The sequence below is a fragment of the Anguilla anguilla genome, chromosome 1 (assembly GCF_013347855.1).
Source record: "Anguilla anguilla isolate fAngAng1 chromosome 1, fAngAng1.pri, whole genome shotgun sequence".
Classification (NCBI taxonomy): domain Eukaryota; kingdom Metazoa; phylum Chordata; class Actinopteri; order Anguilliformes; family Anguillidae; genus Anguilla; species Anguilla anguilla.
In genome coordinates, this window is record NC_049201.1 from 84,972,374 (window position 1) to 84,992,478 (window position 20,105).

The following is a 20,105-nucleotide window of genomic DNA, read 5'->3' on the forward strand; positions in this document are numbered from 1 at the left end:
GCAAAGACATTCAGCATTACGCACAGGCGCAGACCCGCCCACCCGTTCTGATTGGGAGACCGGCTCGGGCCGCCGGTCACCCCCCCCACCGCTACGCTCTCTCCACTCACCTGGCGGCGGCGCTGACGGCCTTCCCCGACGGCGGCTCCTCCACGACACAAGGGGGCTCCACCTCGACGAAGTCGGTTTTGGATTTCTTGGTGGCGATGCGGTCCGACAGCGAGGAGACCCTCTTCATGCGGACCTGGGACCGGGGCCGCGACGTGGCAGGGGTGGGGGGGGCGGCGGCCGGGGATTCGGGTTCAGGGTGGACCGGCGGCAGCACCACAGTACTCAGGGCCCGCACCCTGCTGAGGGCGGGAGGGGCGCGGAAGTGGGAGGCGCCCAGCAAGTGGGCGATCCGGTTGGGGTTGAAGTTGCTGGCCATGGCCTGGTTGATTATGGACTGGGCGCTCTCGTTCCTGCTGGCAGCGTTGAGCGAGGACCTGCCTCGGCCTGCAGGGGGGTGGGGGGCGGGGGCTGGCCGCAGCGACGGATCTGAGCCAGGGACTGCTTTGGTTCTCTTGGTAGTCGGCGTCGCCCTCTTTTTCCTAGGCTTCTTGACGCCAGGCACGGTGTCCTTGGCAGACGCTTTTGGCTTTTTCCCAACGAGGGCGTCGGCAGCAGATACTGCCCCGTTGGTGCTGTAGGCGATGAGGCGGGTGGTGGCGGCGGGAGTGTGGACGATCTGTGGGGATGGTGCGGGGGTCACAGGGCCCGTGGGGGTGCTCATGGCCCCCGCGGCGGCGAGGGTGGCGGACAGCGCGTTGCTCTGGAGGAGGCTGGCGATCTGGTTGACGCAGCCGTAGGACGGCGAGTTCGGGCTGGGCAGGTGGAAGGTGTTGCTGTCCGGGTTCTTGACGAAGATCTGGCCCAGGCGGTTGACCAGCAGCACGTGCGGGGTGGAGTCCACGCCCACCTCTCGCACCGTCAGGATGGCGTGACCCGGGACGGCCGGGCTCAGAACGGGCTGCTGAGGCTCCAGAGCTGTCCTGGGGGTGGAGAAGTTGATGGAGATGGTGTGCCCCCTAGAGGCGTCTTTCTGCGACGACGCGGAGCTGTAGCCGTTTATGAGGATGGGAGCAGAAGCAGGCGTCTGCTGGGGCGGGGCGGGGCAGAAAGGCTGGCACTGGGTGGCCTCCCTTACTTGGAAAGTCAGGCCTTCGGCAAAAGTGGTGGTGGAGGGGGAGGAAGACACGATGCTAAAAGTCGTGGATCCCGCGGGGAGCGACGGCGTTGGGAACACCGGCAGTGACACCGTCCCGTAGGGTCCGAGGGGCACCCCGGAGCCCGGCACCATCGACATCACCGTCTCCTGCCGTGGCTGGAAACCAGAGGAAACGTACGCAAGGCCTCCGACGGCAGGGGCAGGAGCAGGAGCAGGGGCAGGAGCAGGAGCAGGAGCAGGAGCAGGAGCGGGAGCAGGAGCAGGAGCGGGAGCAGGAGCGGGAAGCCGCGATTCCACATGAGACAAGGGTGTGCGGAAACTTTCCATGGGCGGCAAAACCGTGGTCCTTTGCGCGGACGGCAGCGGGTCGAGCGTGGCGCCGAGGCCGGGGACCGGCGCTGGTTTGAAGGCAGGCGCGGAGAGCTGCGGTGACGGGCTGACCCGCAGAAGGTCCGTGGGAGCACTGCTGGGATTGGGAACCTCGGTAGGCAGGAAAGGATCTCTCTCCGCGTTCCGGCTCCCATTGACGGGGGCGGGCAAAGCAGGAGTGCCCACCGCAGGTCCCGCCAGACTGTTCAGGTAGACCTCGGTACCGTCCTTGGCGGAGACGAAGTGCCCGCTGCTGGGGTCCAGGAAGACATCGCTGGGGATCTCCACCGAATCCGCATCCACCGGTGGCTCTTCCTGGACGGTCACCAAATCGGTCAGAGAGGCGTTCGGAGATGGAAGATCGTGACACTCCTGGACCAGGATCCCCGCAGACATGTCATGTGAGTTTGAGTCGTGCGTCATCAGCATGGCCTGCTCCACCGACCCGTCCGCAAGGCCCCCTCGCGGGACGTAAGACTCCACGAACCGCGCGGCCGGCTGGTGAAGCTCCGCGAGTCCCTTCTGCAGGACCAGCTCTTCTGCAGAGGCCGCTGCGTCCTCAAACACTGACACCACGCTGAGTGGCGGCTGCAGGGACCCAGAGCTCGCTTCCAAGTGGCGGTATTCAGGGGAAGGGTCCGCCGCCGCAGCCTGCGCTTGAACTCCTGCAGACGTCGCCGCGGCGTCGTGGAGCAGGAAGCCGTGACTGTCGTGCGCGAGGCTGGCGTGCGCTTGCGCGGAATCCTGCACGTTCAGGTTGTCTGGGAACAGGTATTTGAACGGGGCCTCCACGTACGGGGAGGCGCCGTCTCTGCCCACGTTCTCAGACAGTCTGTCCAGGGCGTCGGAGGACGGGCTGGCGAAAGGCATGCAGAGGTCCGGCAGCCCATTACTGCGCCTCTCCTGCTGGGGCGGGTTCTGACTCTGGCTCAGGGTCGAGCTCTTCAGGTTGCGGGCGACATCGCTGGTGGCCATGCCGGCGTCGCTGTCCGTGCCATCGTCCACGCCGTCCAGCTGGGGGATGGAGGCGGAGGAGGGGGGCGGGGACGCCTGTGGAGGGGCGGCGCGGGCGACGACGGTGCGGGAGAAGTCAAAGTAGTTCTCCATGTCCTCGTCAGACGAGGTGTTGCCCCACTCCTCCCGCGCCGAGGTGGAGGGGCGAGGCAGGGCCCTGATGTGGGCGGTCCGTCTGGCCTCCCCGTCCTGGTACTCCTCCCCCTCCCCGTCCACCACGATCTGAGCCCCGCAGTGCATGGCCCCGCCCTCGTTCAGCAGCGCGTCGTCGAACTCGAGCTCCGCGTTCAGCACCGAGTCCACGGCCACCTCCGAGTCCACCACGAAGGGCGCGTACGGGAACCCCTGGCCTGAGGCGAGGCGGGAGCCCCTCCCGGAAGAGCCCGTCCCGTTAGCCGAGGCCAGGTCCTTCGGCTCCGGCGAGGCCATGAAGTTGAGCGGCACGTCGGCCGAGTCCGGCTGGCCCAGGTCGAGGCACGGCACGCGGGGCCTGGGAGAGTGGTGCAGGAGGGCGGAGGACGCGGAGAGGCCATCGGGGACGGGCAACGGGGGGCTCCCGAGCCCATCCTGCCAAGAGGGCGGCCGGGGGAAGAACCCTGAGGTAGAGTGGGGCGCCGAAATCCCGGGAACACGCACGGAGGAGGACGAGGAGGAGGAGGAGGAGCAGGAGGTACTGCGGCCCCCGGCAAGGCGGACCGAGGGAGAGGTCAGCAGGTTTTCAGTAGCACCGAGAGGAAAGAGCGCGGCGGTGACCGGGGACGTTTTGGGGTGCAGGGCCGCCCCCGCGCGCAGGGTGATGGGTCCTGAGGGGGCGCCGTGCGGGGGCGAGGAGATGCGGCAGCGGGGGCCGGAGCTGTGGGAGTGGGGGCTGTGCCGGCGGGGCCGGCGCGTCTCCTCCAGGTCGCTGATGGTCAGGATGTGATGCGACTTAGACGGGGCGGTACCTGCGAGGGACGGGAAGGAAGCCCAATCAGAGCACGGAGAGGTGCCAGACCTTCACCTGCGACGGCTGACGTTCAACCACAATCAGTCTGACGTCAATACATTTTTCATACAGTTGGATCGCAGCAATGAGTAACTGGATTTTTGTCCTCTGACCTCCTTAACAACACAATATTTTATATCTGGAATCCTTTTTCAGTATTCTATGCCAACTTCTACTTATAATTTAATTAAGCCGTCCACCTACGTGATATATAACGATCAACATTCACGGACGGAGAACCCGGTCTATAAATGGTATGACCTACGAATGAACTGCCGCCGACGTCCGCCGTTAATTTTCTAGTTGAGTTTGGGTAACGACGGAAACAAGGACCCGAGACAGACAGCCTTCAGGAACTGGGGTCCCTGTAAAAGGTACCTGGGGAGGGCAGAGGACGGAACATCCCCCCTGCGGGTCTCCTGGGCTGGGGGTAACTCGGAACTTTGGGTCGAGCCCCTGGGTCCGGTTTGGAGAGGGGTGAGGGGGTGCTGGGGGGTGCCTCGCCCACAGGTAGGGGAGGCGCCTCTGCGTTCTGGGTGTCTGTTTCTGGGGGAAAGACGAGACGATAAAAAAGACATGCCAACCATCTCTGCACTCAGAGATCAACATTTTTCAGGTCTGAGTTTATTGTGATGTTACTGTACATAAACGTGGGGTATTAGTATCTTCATGGGCTACACTGGCCAGTGCGTGGAAAATACTCATTCAGATTTTCCTCTCTGTGATGCTCACATCGGCAGTTATAAAACCTCAAAATGAACACTGCCTAACTGGGCAAGGTTTGACCACACATGGCATCTGCTCAAAGGGGTTAAGAAAGAATAACAGCTACGATCGGCCATCCTATTTTTGTGCTGGAACCAATTCCATTTTTAGTTCAGCTAGTCAACAAAATTAACTGAAATCCAACTTGCGAGCTGAAAAATAAATGCAGATGGAAAGGAGCTCGGAGCTCCTTCAAACAGAATCCCAAGTCTTTCGTCACCGGGCGATGCAGGAATATTGCGGACAAAATTAAATAAATAAATACATCATGAAATTTATTTACATTACAGGCATTTAGCAGACGCTCTTATCCAGAGCGACTTACACAACTTTTTACATAGAATTTTACATTGTATCCATTTATACAGCTGGATATATACTGAAGCAATTTTGGTTAAGTACCTTGCTCAAGGGTACAACGGCAGTGTCCTTACCCGGGAATTGAACCTGCGACCTTTCGGTTACAAGCCCAGTTCCTTACCCACTGTGCTACACTCCGTCCCCGTTTGAAATTTGTTTGACATAAATAATTAAATGAATAAATAAATACATACGTACGTTTCGTGCCACGTTTAATTATGCTCACATTTCGTGAGGTATTTATCCATTACGTGACGTATTTATTTACTTTTGTCCGAAATATTCCTCCACACAAGGCTGCCACACTTCCAAGGAAATAAAAATGAGAATACCGTGACTGCTGAGCATAAACCATGTACTCCACCATCTGCATCCCATTTGTTTACCATTAAATTAAGTGCAGGCACGAATAATGGAATGTTTGAGAAACAACCACAGGGCAGGTATGCGGTCACTCCACATGAAAGCGTTTGGCTGCTGGGAAAGTCGTGCTCATAGAGGAGAGTTTCCAGAAGACCAGGGGGCCGGTTGTGTGTGCGGGAGGCTCACCTGAGGGCGGACTGGAGCTGTGGGTGATGGTGCGGTTCTCCCCCTGGTCGGGGGGGGCCTCCACGGGCCTCTCCTGAACGGGAGGCCGCACCTCCCTCACCTTGCAGGTGTACCTGCAGCGCCGGCGCGGGTCCATGGTGCTCCAGTACCAGCGAGAGCACCTGAGGAGTTCAAACAGGAAGGGATGAGTCGGGGGGGGGAAGGGAAACGAGACTCATTCATAAAACCAAAAAACCCCTAATACTGGGTCAACCTGAAAGAGTGACAAGGGCTTACATCACCACGTGGTCATACTGAAAACAGCGGCTGTTGAAACACTTACTGGTAACCCACAGGGAAGAGCTTCCCTTGGCTCGCCGAAAGCTCGGTCAGCACCCCCAGCCGGTCAATCTGCAATGAGCCTGGACACAGAATATGAGGGGGGGGGGGGGGAGAGCGAGAGAGGGAGCGAGAGAGGGGGGGGGGGGGGGGGGAGAGAGAGGGAGAGAGAGGGGGGGGGGAGAGCGAGAGAGAGAGCGAGAGAGAGAGGGGGGGGGAGAGGGAGGTGGGGGGGGAGAGAGAGAGCGAGAGGGGGGGGGGAGAGAGAGAGGGAGCGAGAGAGGGGGGGGGAGAGAGAGAGGGAGAGAGAGGGGGGGGGAGAGAGAGAGCGGGGGGGGGGGAGAGGGGAGAGAGAGGGGGGGGGGGAGAGAGGGAGCGAGAGAGGGGGGGGGAGAGAGAGAGGGAGAGAGAGAGGGGGGGGGGAGAGAGGGAGCGAGAGGGGGGGGGAGAGGGGGGGGGAGAGAGGGGGGGGGGGGAGAGAGAGAGAGAGCGAGAGAGAGTAAAGAGTAGCCCCGACTGCATGAAATAAATCTGATTCGTGTAGGGAAAGGGGAGGATGAATCTGTAGGAATCTGGGCGCACGCCGGCCCAGTGAGGATGGAAACCAGCGGCCGCTCACCTATCATCATGTGAATGGACTCCGGCTCCAGACCGGTCAAGAACTTCCTGCGGAGACTGATCCCTTCAAAATCCACATACACCCTCCGCAGGACTTCAAACCCTTGCCCAGTGACCATCTGTAAAGGAGGGGGGAGATCACATCAGAAACGCATTCCAGAGCACACTAGAACACCCAAGGCAGTCACCCAAGGGCGATACTGCGTATTACACAACATTCAAAAATGCCGTCATCAAAGACACAAATCAGCTTGTCCATGAATTTAGCCAAATACGTGTAGTTAGTAACATGAAGAGCAGGACACGAGTAAATAAGTTGTAGTCATTTCCTATTTAACCTGATAGGCACAAACAACAAGACAGCAAGTTATTCGGAGATGATTTCATTTTCACTCTTCATTTAGGGCGTTTAACAATCGGACACACAACAGACTTCCTCCGATGTTTTTGTTTTCTGAAAGACCGACACTATCCACAGCACCTTCCTGCTTTCACCTCCATTCAGCAAAATAAACTCTTACCCCATTCTGCCTGAAGCCCCTCAGGTGCCATGTCAATAAATATGACTAAACACACTCTATACACGCGTTAAAGGTGACATACCTACACTTTCATTTTTTTAAAATGCATTCTATATTTGTTTTCAGTGTTCGGTTGTTGCATGCCAATGCAGGGCTAAAAACGATGCTGTCATGTGTCTAGTGTTGAGTTCTTCAGAAAGAACCGGCTTTTGACCAGCTCCCCATAAGTAGTAATCCAGAACAGTAGCCCTGGTTTATTTCGGTCCCTTGGCTGCATCACTGTCTGATGTCTGTTTCTGAGTACTCAGTAATTACTCTGCAAGGCGCTGTAGTATTGGGGTTAAGTAGCTCGCCTTGTAACCAAGAGATTGCAGGTTCAAATTCGCTGAGTCACGGTGTCGCTGTGCTCTTGGTGACTATAACTCAGCCACTTCGCAGGGGGCGCCATGAAACGTTCTCACCTTGGGCCCCAACACCCCAGACACAGACAATCCTATGTTCTAATATTTTTTTGGTCAGTCAGGGCCCTTCCCAGACAGCAAGTGACTCCGGGCCAGATCTGTGTGCAACTTCAGGAGAGAATCGGTGCAGACCCAGCCCGGAGTCGCTTGCCACGTGGGGTTGCAACCGTCCTACCTCCCCACCCCCCACCGCCCCACCACCGCATGGTGCCCCCGCCGCGAACAGCCATTCCAGAGCAGAGCTGCCTCTCCTTTTTCCCGCCCCTCACCTTTCCGCTGATGAGGTCCCTGTGCTTGTGGCAGAAGACCTTCTTGTCGTCCTGGAAGACGCAGCTGCGGGTGCGGGCGCACATGAAGTGGTAGTTGCTCTGGCAGGAGGTCAGGCAGCAGCCCACCGTGGCGCCGGTCTGGTTACACCGCTCGCAGCGCTGAGGGAGAGGAGGAGACGGGTCAGAGGAAGGGCACGCAGACAGGGGGGCGGAAGGGCAGACGGAGAGGACGGTGGGCGAACGCAGAAGGGGGGGATGAAAGTGCAAACACACTGCGATACCCTGGCGCAGGGTTCACCCGTACTACAAGAAAGATACTGGAAAATGATCAGAGAAGAGCAACCAGCTGCTCGTCCAGGCTACAGTGACCTCTCGCCTTGATTACTGCAACTCTCTCCTTGCAAGCCTGCCAGCTTGTGCCATACAGCCACTACAGATGACTCAGAATGCCGCTGCCCGACTCATCGACAACCTCCCCAAATTCTCCCACGTCACTCCTCTGCTGCGATCACTCCACTGGCTACCGGTCGCTGCCAGGATCCGGTTCAAAGCCCTGACCCTTGCCTACACTGCTGCCAACAGGACAGCCCCCATCTACTTGCAGGACATGACTCAATTCTATGTGCCTGCTCGACCACTCCGCTCTGCGGCAGCAGGGCGCCTTGTAACCCCTCCCACCCGCCCAAAGGGATCACAGAGCTTCTCCACCCTAGCTCCCCAGTGGTGGAACGAACTCCCCGTCCCTCTCCGAATCTCCCCCTCACTATCCATCTTCCGTCATGGCCTGAAGACTCATCTCTTCAGACTATACCTAGACTAACCACTACCACGCTGTATATTTCACTCTAAAACTTTTTTTTTTTTTTTCATGACACTTGTTACATGTTTCCCAATCCCAGCACTTTTTGGTAATTTGTATTTGTCCTAATACTGTTGCTTATTCTTCTGCCTAGTTGGCTTTGCAGAGGTTAGGTCTGATTAGTGTTCACTGTGTGAACTAAACTGTGTTCTTGGCTAGAAATAGCTGTACAAAATAAGTATTGTATCTTACTGAACCTGTGTTTAGTAGTTGTCTATGACCATGAAATGCACTTTTTGTACGTCGCTTTGGATAAAAGTGTCTGCCAAATAAATGTAATGTAATGTAACCAAAATGATTCCTGGTATGAAAGATAGTCAAAGGAGACTCAGGGGTGATTTGATTGAGACTTCTAAATTCATAAAGGTGATCAACAAAGTGAACTACAAGAGATTCTTTAGAGTTCTGCTAGTACAACGGGGAAATTAGCAAAACGAGGTAAATTCCGTAGAGACATTAGGAAGCATTTTTTCCACACAAGAGAGCAGCCCATGTGTGGAACAGCCTGCTGGCTCACGTAGTATAGGCAGAAACTCTGGGGATTTTCCAGACCAGGCTTGATACAGTGTTAGATACTATCGAGTCTGCATGTAATCAGAGCACTAATTTAGGTCCTGTCCACACGTACACGGATTTTTCCGAAAACGTAGTTTTTTTCCCTCCGTTTTGGCCTCCCGTCCACACGAAAACGGTGTTTTAGGTCACCGAAAACGCCTTCCAAGGTGGAGATTTTTCAAAACTCCGGTTTCTCTGTCTTCGCGTGGACAAGAAAAACGGAGCTTTATTAAAACGCTGACGTCATGACGTCAACTCGCGCATCTGTTACCATGGCAATTGGTGTATTGCGCATGAGGCAATCGTTTTAGCGCTCTCCTGTGGACGCAAATTTTTTTTTAAACGCCGGTCGTGTGGATAGGATTATTTATTTATTTATTTTATTTTTTTAACGGAGAGGGAAAAAACTACGTTTTCCAAAAAATCCGCATACGTGCGGACAGGGCCTTAGTCAGGATAATGGCGTGCGTGGTTTGGCTGAATGGCCTATTTGGCCTGGTATGCACTGACCAGACACAAACCGGCTGCTTGCCATTGCTCTGCATTTAAGTGGCCAATTAGAGGCAGCTGGGTGGCTGGGTGGCTCAGCCGGGTAAGGCGGCGTGCTGTGGGTGAGCTCTGCGGGCTTCGTTTCTAACCCAGGCCTGGTCAAATGGTAAATGGTAAATGGACTGCATTTATATAGCGCTTTTATCCAAAGCGCTTTACAATTGATGCCTCTCATTCGCCAGAGCAGTTAGGGGTTAGGGGTTAGGTGTCTTGCTCAAGGACACTTCGACATGCCCAGGGCGGGGTTTGAACCGGCAACCCTCCGACTGCCAGACAATCGGTCTTACCTCCTGAGCTATGTCGCCCCCATGTCAGTGTCGACAGCGGGCGGCAGCCTTATAGGGTGACGTGCACTTGGCAAACGCACGGTCCAGGAGGGAAGTGGTCGATCAGCTGTCCGCGTTTTATCGCTCCCTCCCTCCCTCCGGTTGGCCAGGCAACCCGGGCCCGCATGCCTAACCACTCACGAGACGTCTCTGTCCGAAAACACGTGAACTTGGCCGAGGGGTGTGTGGTGTGAAAAGAAACTGGCTGGGACACCACATATTTCAGGAAGAGAACCGCAGATGTCTACGCTCTCCTGAATCGACACCAAGCGGGGATGGCGTTTGAACGAAGCCGCAAATAGTTAAATTAAATCGGCACTACAATGGGAATTGGACAAAAAAAATGGGAGTTCAGCCCCCCATTGGGCACCAATATTAAATAAATAACGTTAAAAAAAATTAACTGACATAGTAATGCAGCCTATTACATTAGTCACACCAACTCTTAAGAGGATGGGGACAGAATTCCCCAGCAAGCCCTGCAGTCCCCGGGACCTGTGCCAGACCCTCCCGTGCAACAGCTTGAGGAGCGAAGACTGGATTCTTGGCTCTGCAGAAGAGGACGTAGACCTTGAAGCATCAGTCTAGACTTCTTCCGTTCAGTTATTTATTTAACCCCTTAGCGCACAAGCCAAATCTTTCCAATCCTTCCCCATTCAGGGGGTACCCTATTTAAAGCTTTATAACTCCAGATGTGAACATCACAGAGACTTGAAAAATGGCTTAAATGAAGCAAGACATTTGTACAATTTACAATATTAATGCAGATTAGTTTATATTCATCATTTCGGAAGAAATAAAGTGCCACAAATGCAATTGTCTAGACAAAAAATCAAACATTTGCACTTTTTAAGTTTGCAATGAAATACTGAGAGATTGCATATATACAGCAGGTTAAACTATACATGTGCTCGATCAAAAACGTCTTGACCACAAGTTCATAAAATCTAAGGGTGGATATGTAGAACTACTATAGATTTATGAAGCAAAAACTAAGCAGTGTACCCAGCGTCTCCAAATCTATCCAAAATGTCTAAATTATGCATTGTTGTAAATCACAACATATTCACATATTTCACTGCAAATCAACTGTTTTGTCTCAAGAAACTCACTGTTGCATCATTTTCAAGTGGGAATTACAAGCTTTCAGTCAGTACAGTGGTCTAAAATATCTAGGGGTCCAGAAACATATCCAAAATCTCTCCAAAATTGAATAAAATGCTTTTTGTCCATTATAAAGCATATAAATGAGCCCCTTATGAAGGTTTAAGATGAAACATTGCTATCAGATAAAAAGAAATACTGCAAAAAAAATTGTCACACAATGCAGTACAGTACCTAAATGTGTAATAATTAACTCTTGTATGTATTTCTATACTCTGTACTCTGGTATGTTTTCTTGTATGAGGATGGGACGACATGAAAACAATTTTCATTGTTGCACGCCGGCCGAGATTACTGAAGGTTAAAGTTGCGCGGGAGTCTATTTGCGTACGTCTGCCCTGGCTGCTAAGCACCAATCGTATTCCCCTTTACGATAGCTGGGTGGCTGCATGCATAGACATATATACATAGACGCCGCATTGGCCTTTGGATCGTACGTCAACGTCGCCGCCATATTGGTCCAGGCAAAACTGGCCTGTAAACAAATAGAAGTAAACGGGGGAGCTGCGGTTTTTCTGGATAAAAAGGCACTATAAAGTTTACATTTCTCAACCGATTTCAATGAGTCGTTTTTATATTCAAGCGTTTATGATCTACGTGGAGTACATATCTCCAGTTACTTAGAATCTCGATAGTTAGGCTATAATCGCTGCTAGACGCTCAAGAGAGGAGTGTGTATCAACGTTTGGTTTACATGAACTGAATTACTTACGTGGTGGAAAACAATTCATTGTCATAAGGAATTGCTACAGTTAATTTAACCTGGCAAGCTGGCGAGAAAGTAATAAACGCATTGCTAGCTAACTTGAGTAGGATTGTAAGCATCAAATATCCTTGATTGTAAGGCTAGCTTTGCTTGTTAGCTACCTACCAATGTTTTCTTGCAAGTCGTGTTTTGATTTTGAACGAATTAAACTGAACACAACCACAATAATTTTAACCTGGCAAGCTGGCTAGAAAGTAATGAATGTATTATAAATTTTAGCTGAAACGTTTTTCATTTGAACAAGCTTGATTTCTTGCCATTTGCTTGCCAGCTAACATAGGATTCTTCCGTTTAGTTATTTGAAGTTGCGCGGGAGTCTATTTGCGTACGTCTGCCCTGGCTGCTGAGCCCCAATCGTATTCCCCCTTTACGATAGCTGGGCGGCTGCAGGCCCGGTGCTGGGATGACTGACTGACTGACCATGAGGCGCCCCCTGGTGACAGCGCTGTGCACGTGCATGAGGGAGCCGTTCTCTTCCTCGAACACCTCCGCGGACCACATGGAGCAGTTGACGTGGGCCCACTCGTTCTGTCCCAAGTACAGCAACCTGCCCGCATCCTGCAAGGAAGGGGGGAGGGAGGGAGAGAAAGAGAGTGTATGTTACGCACCCATTACACCTGTGACGATTTCAGACACACAAGGTTCGAATAAAAACTTTTGGCTCTGTGCTGAACAACAGGAAGAAACTGAAAGGACCTTTCACTGAGGGAAACCATCAAACCTCCCCGGACGACAACGAAACGGTCAACTGCCAACCGCCAACCTTCCTTCTAAAAATTTTCTAAAAAAGTTGTGTTCAGAAACAAAGGCCACAGGCTTTGGCAAAGCAAATAACAGAAAAATTAAGCAATCCTGAAATGTGACCCCAGTGAGAGTAATTCATAATTCTCCGTATTTTGATTGTTGGTTCCCATGAAATCAGACAAAACAAAATGTTCCAACCCAGTGCCAACCCTGCTAATGTGCAAACTAACAGCCGCTCAATCGTCGAATTGTGGATTCGTTTCAGTCATACAATTACATCCCAAAATCTTTTCCTGTGAGAATACGCAGAAGAAAGTGTTCCAGCAACAAAAGAAATATCCTACAAGCCCAACTAAACCGCGCAATCAAAGTATGCCGGCCAATTACAGACGGCTGCCCACAGGGATTACACACACTTTACTCAGAGAACCTTCCCACGATGCTGAAGCTGTCCTCGTCTGACACCACAGGCCTCCTGCCACAGTTCATTTCAGGCTAAGAGGAAGTAACTCTACATCACTTTTTTTATTTATAAATCTGTAGACATGTGTATACGCCTACTTCATAATGAAAAAATGTCATCAATGGGCCATTAGCTGTCTTCAAAGGTTCACGCGGGCTAAACTCCTCAGACCGCATCTTGGCTCCTTTCCCACCCTCGCCCCCACCCCATAACTAAAACTAATGTTTATTTGGGCTTAATTTACTCATAATTACTCATAAGTGTACTCTGATGTTGGGGTTAGCACTGTTAACGTGCACTATTGCTCTAGTGATGATGCATCCATGCTGTTAGCCAGGTCCGATCCATGGCCCATAGTCATCAGGAGGACGCACTGGAGCTTCTCCCTACACTGCGAGTCCTCGTGGATTAAATAAAAGTGCACGAAGGACTAAACGGCAATGATCCACACCTGGATGTTCCAGGAAGTTTGAGAGGAAAAACATCCATGAAAGAAGTGGAATGATCAAGAGGTTGGCAGTGACAGGAACAAACACACTCAGCCCCCCCCCCCACCCCCAACAGGACCGAGGCTGATAACCAATTATGTAGGAAAGTGGTGTAGTAAGAGGTTATGACGAGGTTATAGGAAGCCAGAGCCTTACTCCATGCATCCTCACTCTAGGCCACCTCAGATAACCGTTGCCGCGGCATGTTGATCGCAGATGTTTTTTTTTTTTTTTTTGTCTTCTACTTTACTTTACCCCCAATACTGTAATGTTCATGAAATTCAGTTCAGTGTAAATGTAAAATCTTACGTGGGTAGCTACCCCCAACAAGTAAACCAAGAGGGCCAAGTCAGTTGCAGCAAAACTGACTTAAGAGCGAACCTAAAGCTGCCAGCGCTTTCTCAGGCCCGAGCGAGGGCGGCACTCACATTGGCTTTGGCATCCCCGTACTTCTGACACAAGGCGCACTGCCTCTCGTCTTCCTTGGACCAGCCGGTGTCCAGATCAGCTTTTGAAGGTCGCCCCTTCTTTCCTAGAGGACGACGAACAACACCATGCGTGAGCGTCTCACCGGTCAGTCTGCAGCACGGAGCCGTGAGAACGCGGCTCGCGAGCCAGCTTCAGCTGAGCCTTCCCAGAGCTTTGGAAGCTAGGCCAGGGTGCGCAGTCACGTTATCGGCCTGCTTCCAAGTCAGTCTGGTTTTAAGGAATCCCAGACTGAACCACAAGTCGCCACTCAGGGCCTCAGGGGGAGGCCGCCGAGGGGAGGCCTCGGGCTCGCGGTTACCTTTCATTTTTAGCCGAAAGCTCTTGTTCTTGGGGTAGCCGACGGCCGGTTTTCGGGACACGGGGGTGGCCACGTGAGGCCCCTCTTCCGTCTTGAACTCGGGGACCCCGTCGTCGTCGTCCCCCCGGTGGGGTCCAGCCGGAGCCTCGGCGCCCTGCCCCTCCCGCTCCCGAAACTGGGCGTACAGATGCTCGGAGGAGGGGGGCAGGACGGCGTTGGGAAGCATCCCGCTAGTGGAAGGAGGGGAAGGAGGCGGACAGATTACACACAGGATACAATCAGGCATCTGTGAGCATTTAACTACGCACACACAAAGAGAGAAAACTAAGAAAGAGAGCATTTAACTACGTTTCAGTTTGACCTCATTTAGCTTTAAAAACAAAACGGACAAATAATACATGACATTTAAGTGTTTTTAAGGTCAGTTAGGTTTTCGAAGGTCCAAAGGAAGGTTGTTTCTGGACAGTTTCCAGTTTTTGCGGTCGATTCGGACAGCTGGGTTTCTTACACTGGCAGTTCCTTGGACCGCGGATCCCACACCTTGGGGTCTTGGCTATTAAACCAGCAGAAAACCTCCTCCAGCAACTGCAGAGAAAAAGGTTTGCGGGGTAGAACATGATCAAATAAACCAAAAGCAAAAAAGCTAGTCATTTAATTTCCTTTCAGGAAATTAAAAATCAATGCTGAACAACAGGGACATGAAATAGAGTTACGCGTAAAAAAATATACTGAGAAATTTACTCAGAGTGTGTGTGTGTGTGTGTGTGTGCATCTTTCACTTGTGTCTTGTGTATCACCATGGGTATGAACGCCTGTGTGTGTGTGTCCTGGGTGTCTTTGTCCTTCTCTGAGCCACCCTGTATATGAAAGCGTGTACGTGTGTGTGTGTGTGTGTGTGTGTGTGTGTGTATGTACGATACCTTTAGGTATTAGGATCTGCACGTGTGTATGTGTGTGCATGTGTGTGTGTGTGCGTGCACGTGTGTGCAATACCTTTAAGTAGTAGGATCTGCGCGTGTGTATGCGAGACCTTTAAGTAGTAGGATCTGCATGTGTGCGAGTGTGTGTGTGTGTGTGTGCGCGCGAGCGCGATACCTTTAAGTAGTAGGATCTGGCCAATGCAGTGGGCCTCTGGTCTTCGGGGAGAGACTCCTCCTCCTCCAGCTGTTTCCGCACAACCTGGACCACGTCCTCGTGGAATGATTTCTGATGAACGGAACGGCGCGTTAAAAAACGATCCGGCCTGGTTCTCAGAGCTGTGCCTCGTAAATGCACCCCTTCAGCTGGAGCGAATGACCATCAAAGAAGGCCAACTGCAGTCCATGCAGTTCTGCCCACATGGGTTATGTATGAATACAAAAAACCAACCTGCTTTTAACGGTCAAGTACACTGTTTCAAAGAAGAAGTCCTTGAGCTGGAGGACACTTACCGGAGTACAGAAACAGAGCTAATACTACCAGGCACAAAGAGAGGTCGAGCTGGAACAGAACGCCCAAGCCAAGCTTGCGTCAATCACTCATAAACATGGAAATCAGCAGCCATTTCAACTGCCTACAGATAGGAATACATCAACAGTGTCCATCTTGGTGGTGAAAGCGGGGACGTTCCCCTCGTTCACCATTTTTAAAAAGCTGCTTTTTCCACTCGACTTGTCAATGGAAAGCAGAAAAAAAAATGCAAGGAAGAAAGATCTGGTGGGCTAGAAGGCCTTTCCACGTTGGGCGGACTGGAGTGGGAGGTGTGTTATAAAATGCAGTAAGAGGGCCCATTTTGAGCAATCTCTTCGAAGCGCTCCAGTCCACCAAATGTGGAAAGATGCTCTACTCCACCAAACGTGGAAAGATGCTCTACTCCACCAAACGTGGAAAGATGCTCTACTCCACCAAACACGGAAAGATGCTCTACTCCACCAAACACGGAAAGATGCTCTAGTCCACCAAACACGGAAAGATGCTCTAGTCCACCAAACACGGAAAGATGCTCTAGTCCACCAAACGTGGAAAAACAAAAAAAATCGGACATATTAGAACGTAGGTTTTTAGCTGCGACTGCAGCTCTATAGCTCTGTCTGTCAGTCGGTCGGTCGGTCCACAAAAGTGTCCCACCTCGTAGCGGCCACAGTTTTCACCCCAGGAGGCTGAAATTTGGCATGGAGGTTGGTCATGACCGAAGGCAGAGCTGAGAAACTTTCAAGGCCGATGGACCAAGAGGGGGCGCGGCGATGGTCGTGGCCTATCACAAAAAGGCGCATAACTCCCGAATGGATTCACAGATTTGCACAGGATTTTGTGGAAAGGTTAGTCATGATGAGCCAAAGATGAGGTCACGTGTTTGTGTGAGGGTGTGTGCGTGGATGCATGCACACATGGATGCGTGCGCGTGTGCGGTCGCAGCCATCGCGCTTGTTCTTTGTAGAGCTTCTGGGGTGGTCGGGCCCAGCGGAAGGTGTCTTCCCAGATGCGGATGGACTGTGTTCCTGCAGCGCCTTGAACCTCCAGACCTCACAGGGCGTTGTGGGGGCGAGCTGATCGCCAGGGTGAGTCCCGTACTCGGTTAACACCAGAACCTCCGCAGGGGTAAATCTGACCGTTTTCACTTTAAATATTTTGATAACTCCGCCATCATGAAAGCCATACGGCTCCCCCTTCGTAACTCTTCCTAAACACATGCACTGAACATTCTGATATCATTTGACTATATATCAATATTGCAGAAAGAAAAAAAAAAGTATAAATACTTACCCCTTAAAAAGCCACGAACGGTCAAATTTACTGTCGTTTATCTTGCCTGTATGCTTGATCATTTTGAACGCTGCGTGTAATATGTTATTGTGAAAAGACACGGCAAGGCGTATAGCCTACTTGCATATAGCGACGACTAGCGACACCACTGATGTGCACAGTGAGCCGCACTGGTCTATCACACTGAAATAGTTCATATCTATTCTGTAGGCTATTTTTCTTTCCGTTCTACGCTATTACTTTGTATCTGAACGTTCGTTTTTCAGTGGACATTTGAAAGTTGTTGGAGGTTTCGGGCATTGTTTCTGTTTCCGTTTCTGGCCATTTTAGGTATTTTTTCTTTCATTGTATCAAAAAAACAAGGATTATACAGTGTTTAAATACTCCTGTTTTCTGTCTTACCATTCTGTGTATTTTTGGCCACAACTGAGAATATATAGCCTATTTTGATGTGGCGTTCGTTAAAAAAAAAAAAAAAAAAAAAAACACACACACACATTGAATGTTTTTATAGCATGTAGCCTATTGCTAAGATTAAACAAATAAATACATTATTACGTTAGTTGACATACAAACATGGTGTGTTCACGTTTCTTATGACCTGCGCCAACACAACTAAAGTATTATTTTCACAACTGTTGACACTATTTGCAATGTTTTACACTATTTACATGTCATGGTCATACCGACCGTTCCTGGCTATTTAAGGTAGTATGGAATCTCGGCCGTTCCTGGCTATTTAAGATAGTATGGAATCTCGGCCGTTTCTGGCTATTTAAGGTAGTATGGAATCTCGGCCGTTCCTGGCTATTTAAGGTAGTATGGAATCTCGGCCGTTCCTGGCTATTTAAGGTAGTGTGGAATCTCGGCCGTTCCTGGCTATTTAAGGTAGTGTCGAATCTCGGCCGTTCCTGGCTATTTAAGGTAGTATGGAATCTCGGCTGGTCTGGTGTTAAACTCCTTGTAATAAAAGGCTGGCGCTTCCGCGCAGAGCCGGGGTGAATCCGAGACGCTGGCGCCACCGAACATCTGGAAGCGTTCAGAAACGGGTCAGAAACGGGTCGGGCCGTTTGAGATGTGAAGTAAACAAATTTCGATCGTGCACCTCTGGTCGCCACATGGCGGCCATTGGAAAAGACTCAACAGGAAATAAACCAGAACCCTGAGTTTCATCACGTCTCCCACAGGAAGCGAACTGTGTGAACTGGTGTTGTTTATAATGGCAAAAAGCTGCTAAAGGCATCCTCAGCTCCACAGGTGAAGTGCCACGTCTGGGAGGACCGTGCCGCGCTAGGCTCTGTTAAAAAGCCTCAGATACTGGAGTCCATTGTGTCAGCGCTAGGTCTCACCAGCAGGCCAGCTGTTCCAGCAGCTGGCCTGGCTGCTCTCTCAGGCTCCTCACACTACCCAAGAGACCTCTGGTTTCCCACTGCACCAAGGTAGGTGACGGAAAAGCCCGGAACCCGTCCGGCGGCTTCTGCGCCAGCAAATCTGAAGCCTTAGCTTTCCCGCTAGCTGCATAAGACGGCGTTCAAAGGGAAAGTACAAACTACAGAACGGTTTCAAAAAGAAGCAACGTGTTCACACCAGTGTTTCCTGTGATATTGATCTCTAGGTGTGGTGGTTGGTGTCCGAAGGTGGGGGGGGGGGGGGGGGGGAGGGGGAGGTGTAGCAAAGGCAAAAAAGTTTACGACTATGAAAACATAACCTCTTGGGACTTCTTAAAAGTTTTTTAAAAATATCTAAATCTATCTTTTAGCTCTGATGAGCTCTTGATACAAGGAATAGCAGTTTGCGAGAGCTAAAAGGTAGTTTTAGATGTACTTTAAAACCATAAAAGGTTTGTTAACCCTTGTATTGTTTGTAAATATTGAAGAAAATAGGCCTGTATTTTGAGTTATGGTGGGTTAAGAACAATTAAAAGAGCACATTGTCCATCTAGAAGTTCTATCTTCAAGAATAGAGGACTATATAACCAAAATTGATACTCAAGAAAAGTTACATATTCCACTTTAAAAGGGACATTATTCTGCTAAATTACCTCAATTACCATGACAAAACAGTACTTAGTTAGAATGTTTTATCCTTTTATTTAACAGTATAATTTGAGCTGGGTCCACATTCAAAGCCCTCTCTCTCTGTCTCTCTCACACTCAATGACAGAGTTTACATACATTGTCCATGCAAAAAAAAAAGGAAAAAGTGAGAAAAATGGCTTTGAAGATTCTGTCCTGTTACATTCTAATTCTACTGAGAAGCATGATACAAAAATTTCCTAACTAACTTAGATGCTAGATTAATGTATTTCTTATTAGCTAGTTTTATCTGTATTCATTTCTGGACACCGCAGCAGCTTGTGAGACTGCTCCTCTCGCTTTAATCATAATCGTCATTAGAATGCAGCCCTCTTTGTCAGCTGTAGCCCAGTTTTGCTAGCGCACTACATTCACAAAACCTTAAAAATAAACACTTTCCCTTTCGTTTTCATGGGAAAAAATCACCATGTTGTAGTATGGAAATGGAAGTAGCTGAATCACTCAAACATTTTAAATGTACTTTTGGCGATTTGACAACAATTTGCAGCCGCGATATCTCCAGGTCACCATTTTAATCAGATGTATTGTACCATAATTGTTCAGATAGTGTTACATATTTATCACATTTATTTTTTACTTGTTCGATCAGACAACTGCATGAGGCATTCCACTTGCCCAAACAGAGTTAGGATCCGCCAGTTGTCATCACCAAATGGGAAGGAGCTGTCGGGACTTGTATATGAGTAGCCTACCGACTCTTCTTTTGATTACCAACATTAATTTATTTTAAACAGTATGTATTTTGAGGAGTAGGTACCAGCACGTATTTCAGTCCAATTAAAACACAGGTTAACACTATGGTATTTTGGTAATATTTGAAGCGTCGCTACCTACATTTTCGTTGTCTTTCGGTCGCTGAAGAAAAAAAAAGTGACGCTTTGACAGACAGTGCGACCTTCGCGCGCTGCAAGTCTTCCGACCGCAGAAAGGAGCAAGCACGGAGCGCCTGGGCTCTTTTTGAAAATAAATATGTGGACGCGACGGTTTGGTTTTGAAAGTGCATTTAGGCAGAAATATTTAGAAAGTTTCACATTTTTAATTTAACATATAGGCTATATACAGTATATATAACTTTTTATTTTATAATTTTTTATTTTATTTGAATTTTTTTTTTTTTATTATGGTGTGGT

General features: G+C 50.5%; 1 protein-coding gene across 2 annotated transcripts in view; it reads right to left on the reverse strand.

Moving 5' to 3' along the window:
• kmt2bb (lysine (K)-specific methyltransferase 2Bb) overlaps window positions 1-20,105 on the reverse strand; it is a 56,093-nt gene that overhangs the window by 10,136 nt on the left and 25,852 nt on the right. For both annotated transcript variants that reach the window (XM_035390622.1, XM_035390631.1), the window contains 11 exons: window positions 15,233-15,343; window positions 14,646-14,722; window positions 14,138-14,367; window positions 13,779-13,882; window positions 12,076-12,213; window positions 7,437-7,595; window positions 6,187-6,304; window positions 5,572-5,650; window positions 5,250-5,410; window positions 3,954-4,121; window positions 111-3,534 (listed from right to left, as the gene is read on the reverse strand). In XM_035390622.1, coding sequence (XP_035246513.1) covers window positions 111-3,534; window positions 3,954-4,121; window positions 5,250-5,410; window positions 5,572-5,650; window positions 6,187-6,304; window positions 7,437-7,595; window positions 12,076-12,213; window positions 13,779-13,882; window positions 14,138-14,367; window positions 14,646-14,722; window positions 15,233-15,343 — 4,769 coding nt within the window. The remainder of the gene's footprint in view (window positions 1-110; window positions 3,535-3,953; window positions 4,122-5,249; window positions 5,411-5,571; window positions 5,651-6,186; window positions 6,305-7,436; window positions 7,596-12,075; window positions 12,214-13,778; window positions 13,883-14,137; window positions 14,368-14,645; window positions 14,723-15,232; window positions 15,344-20,105) is intronic.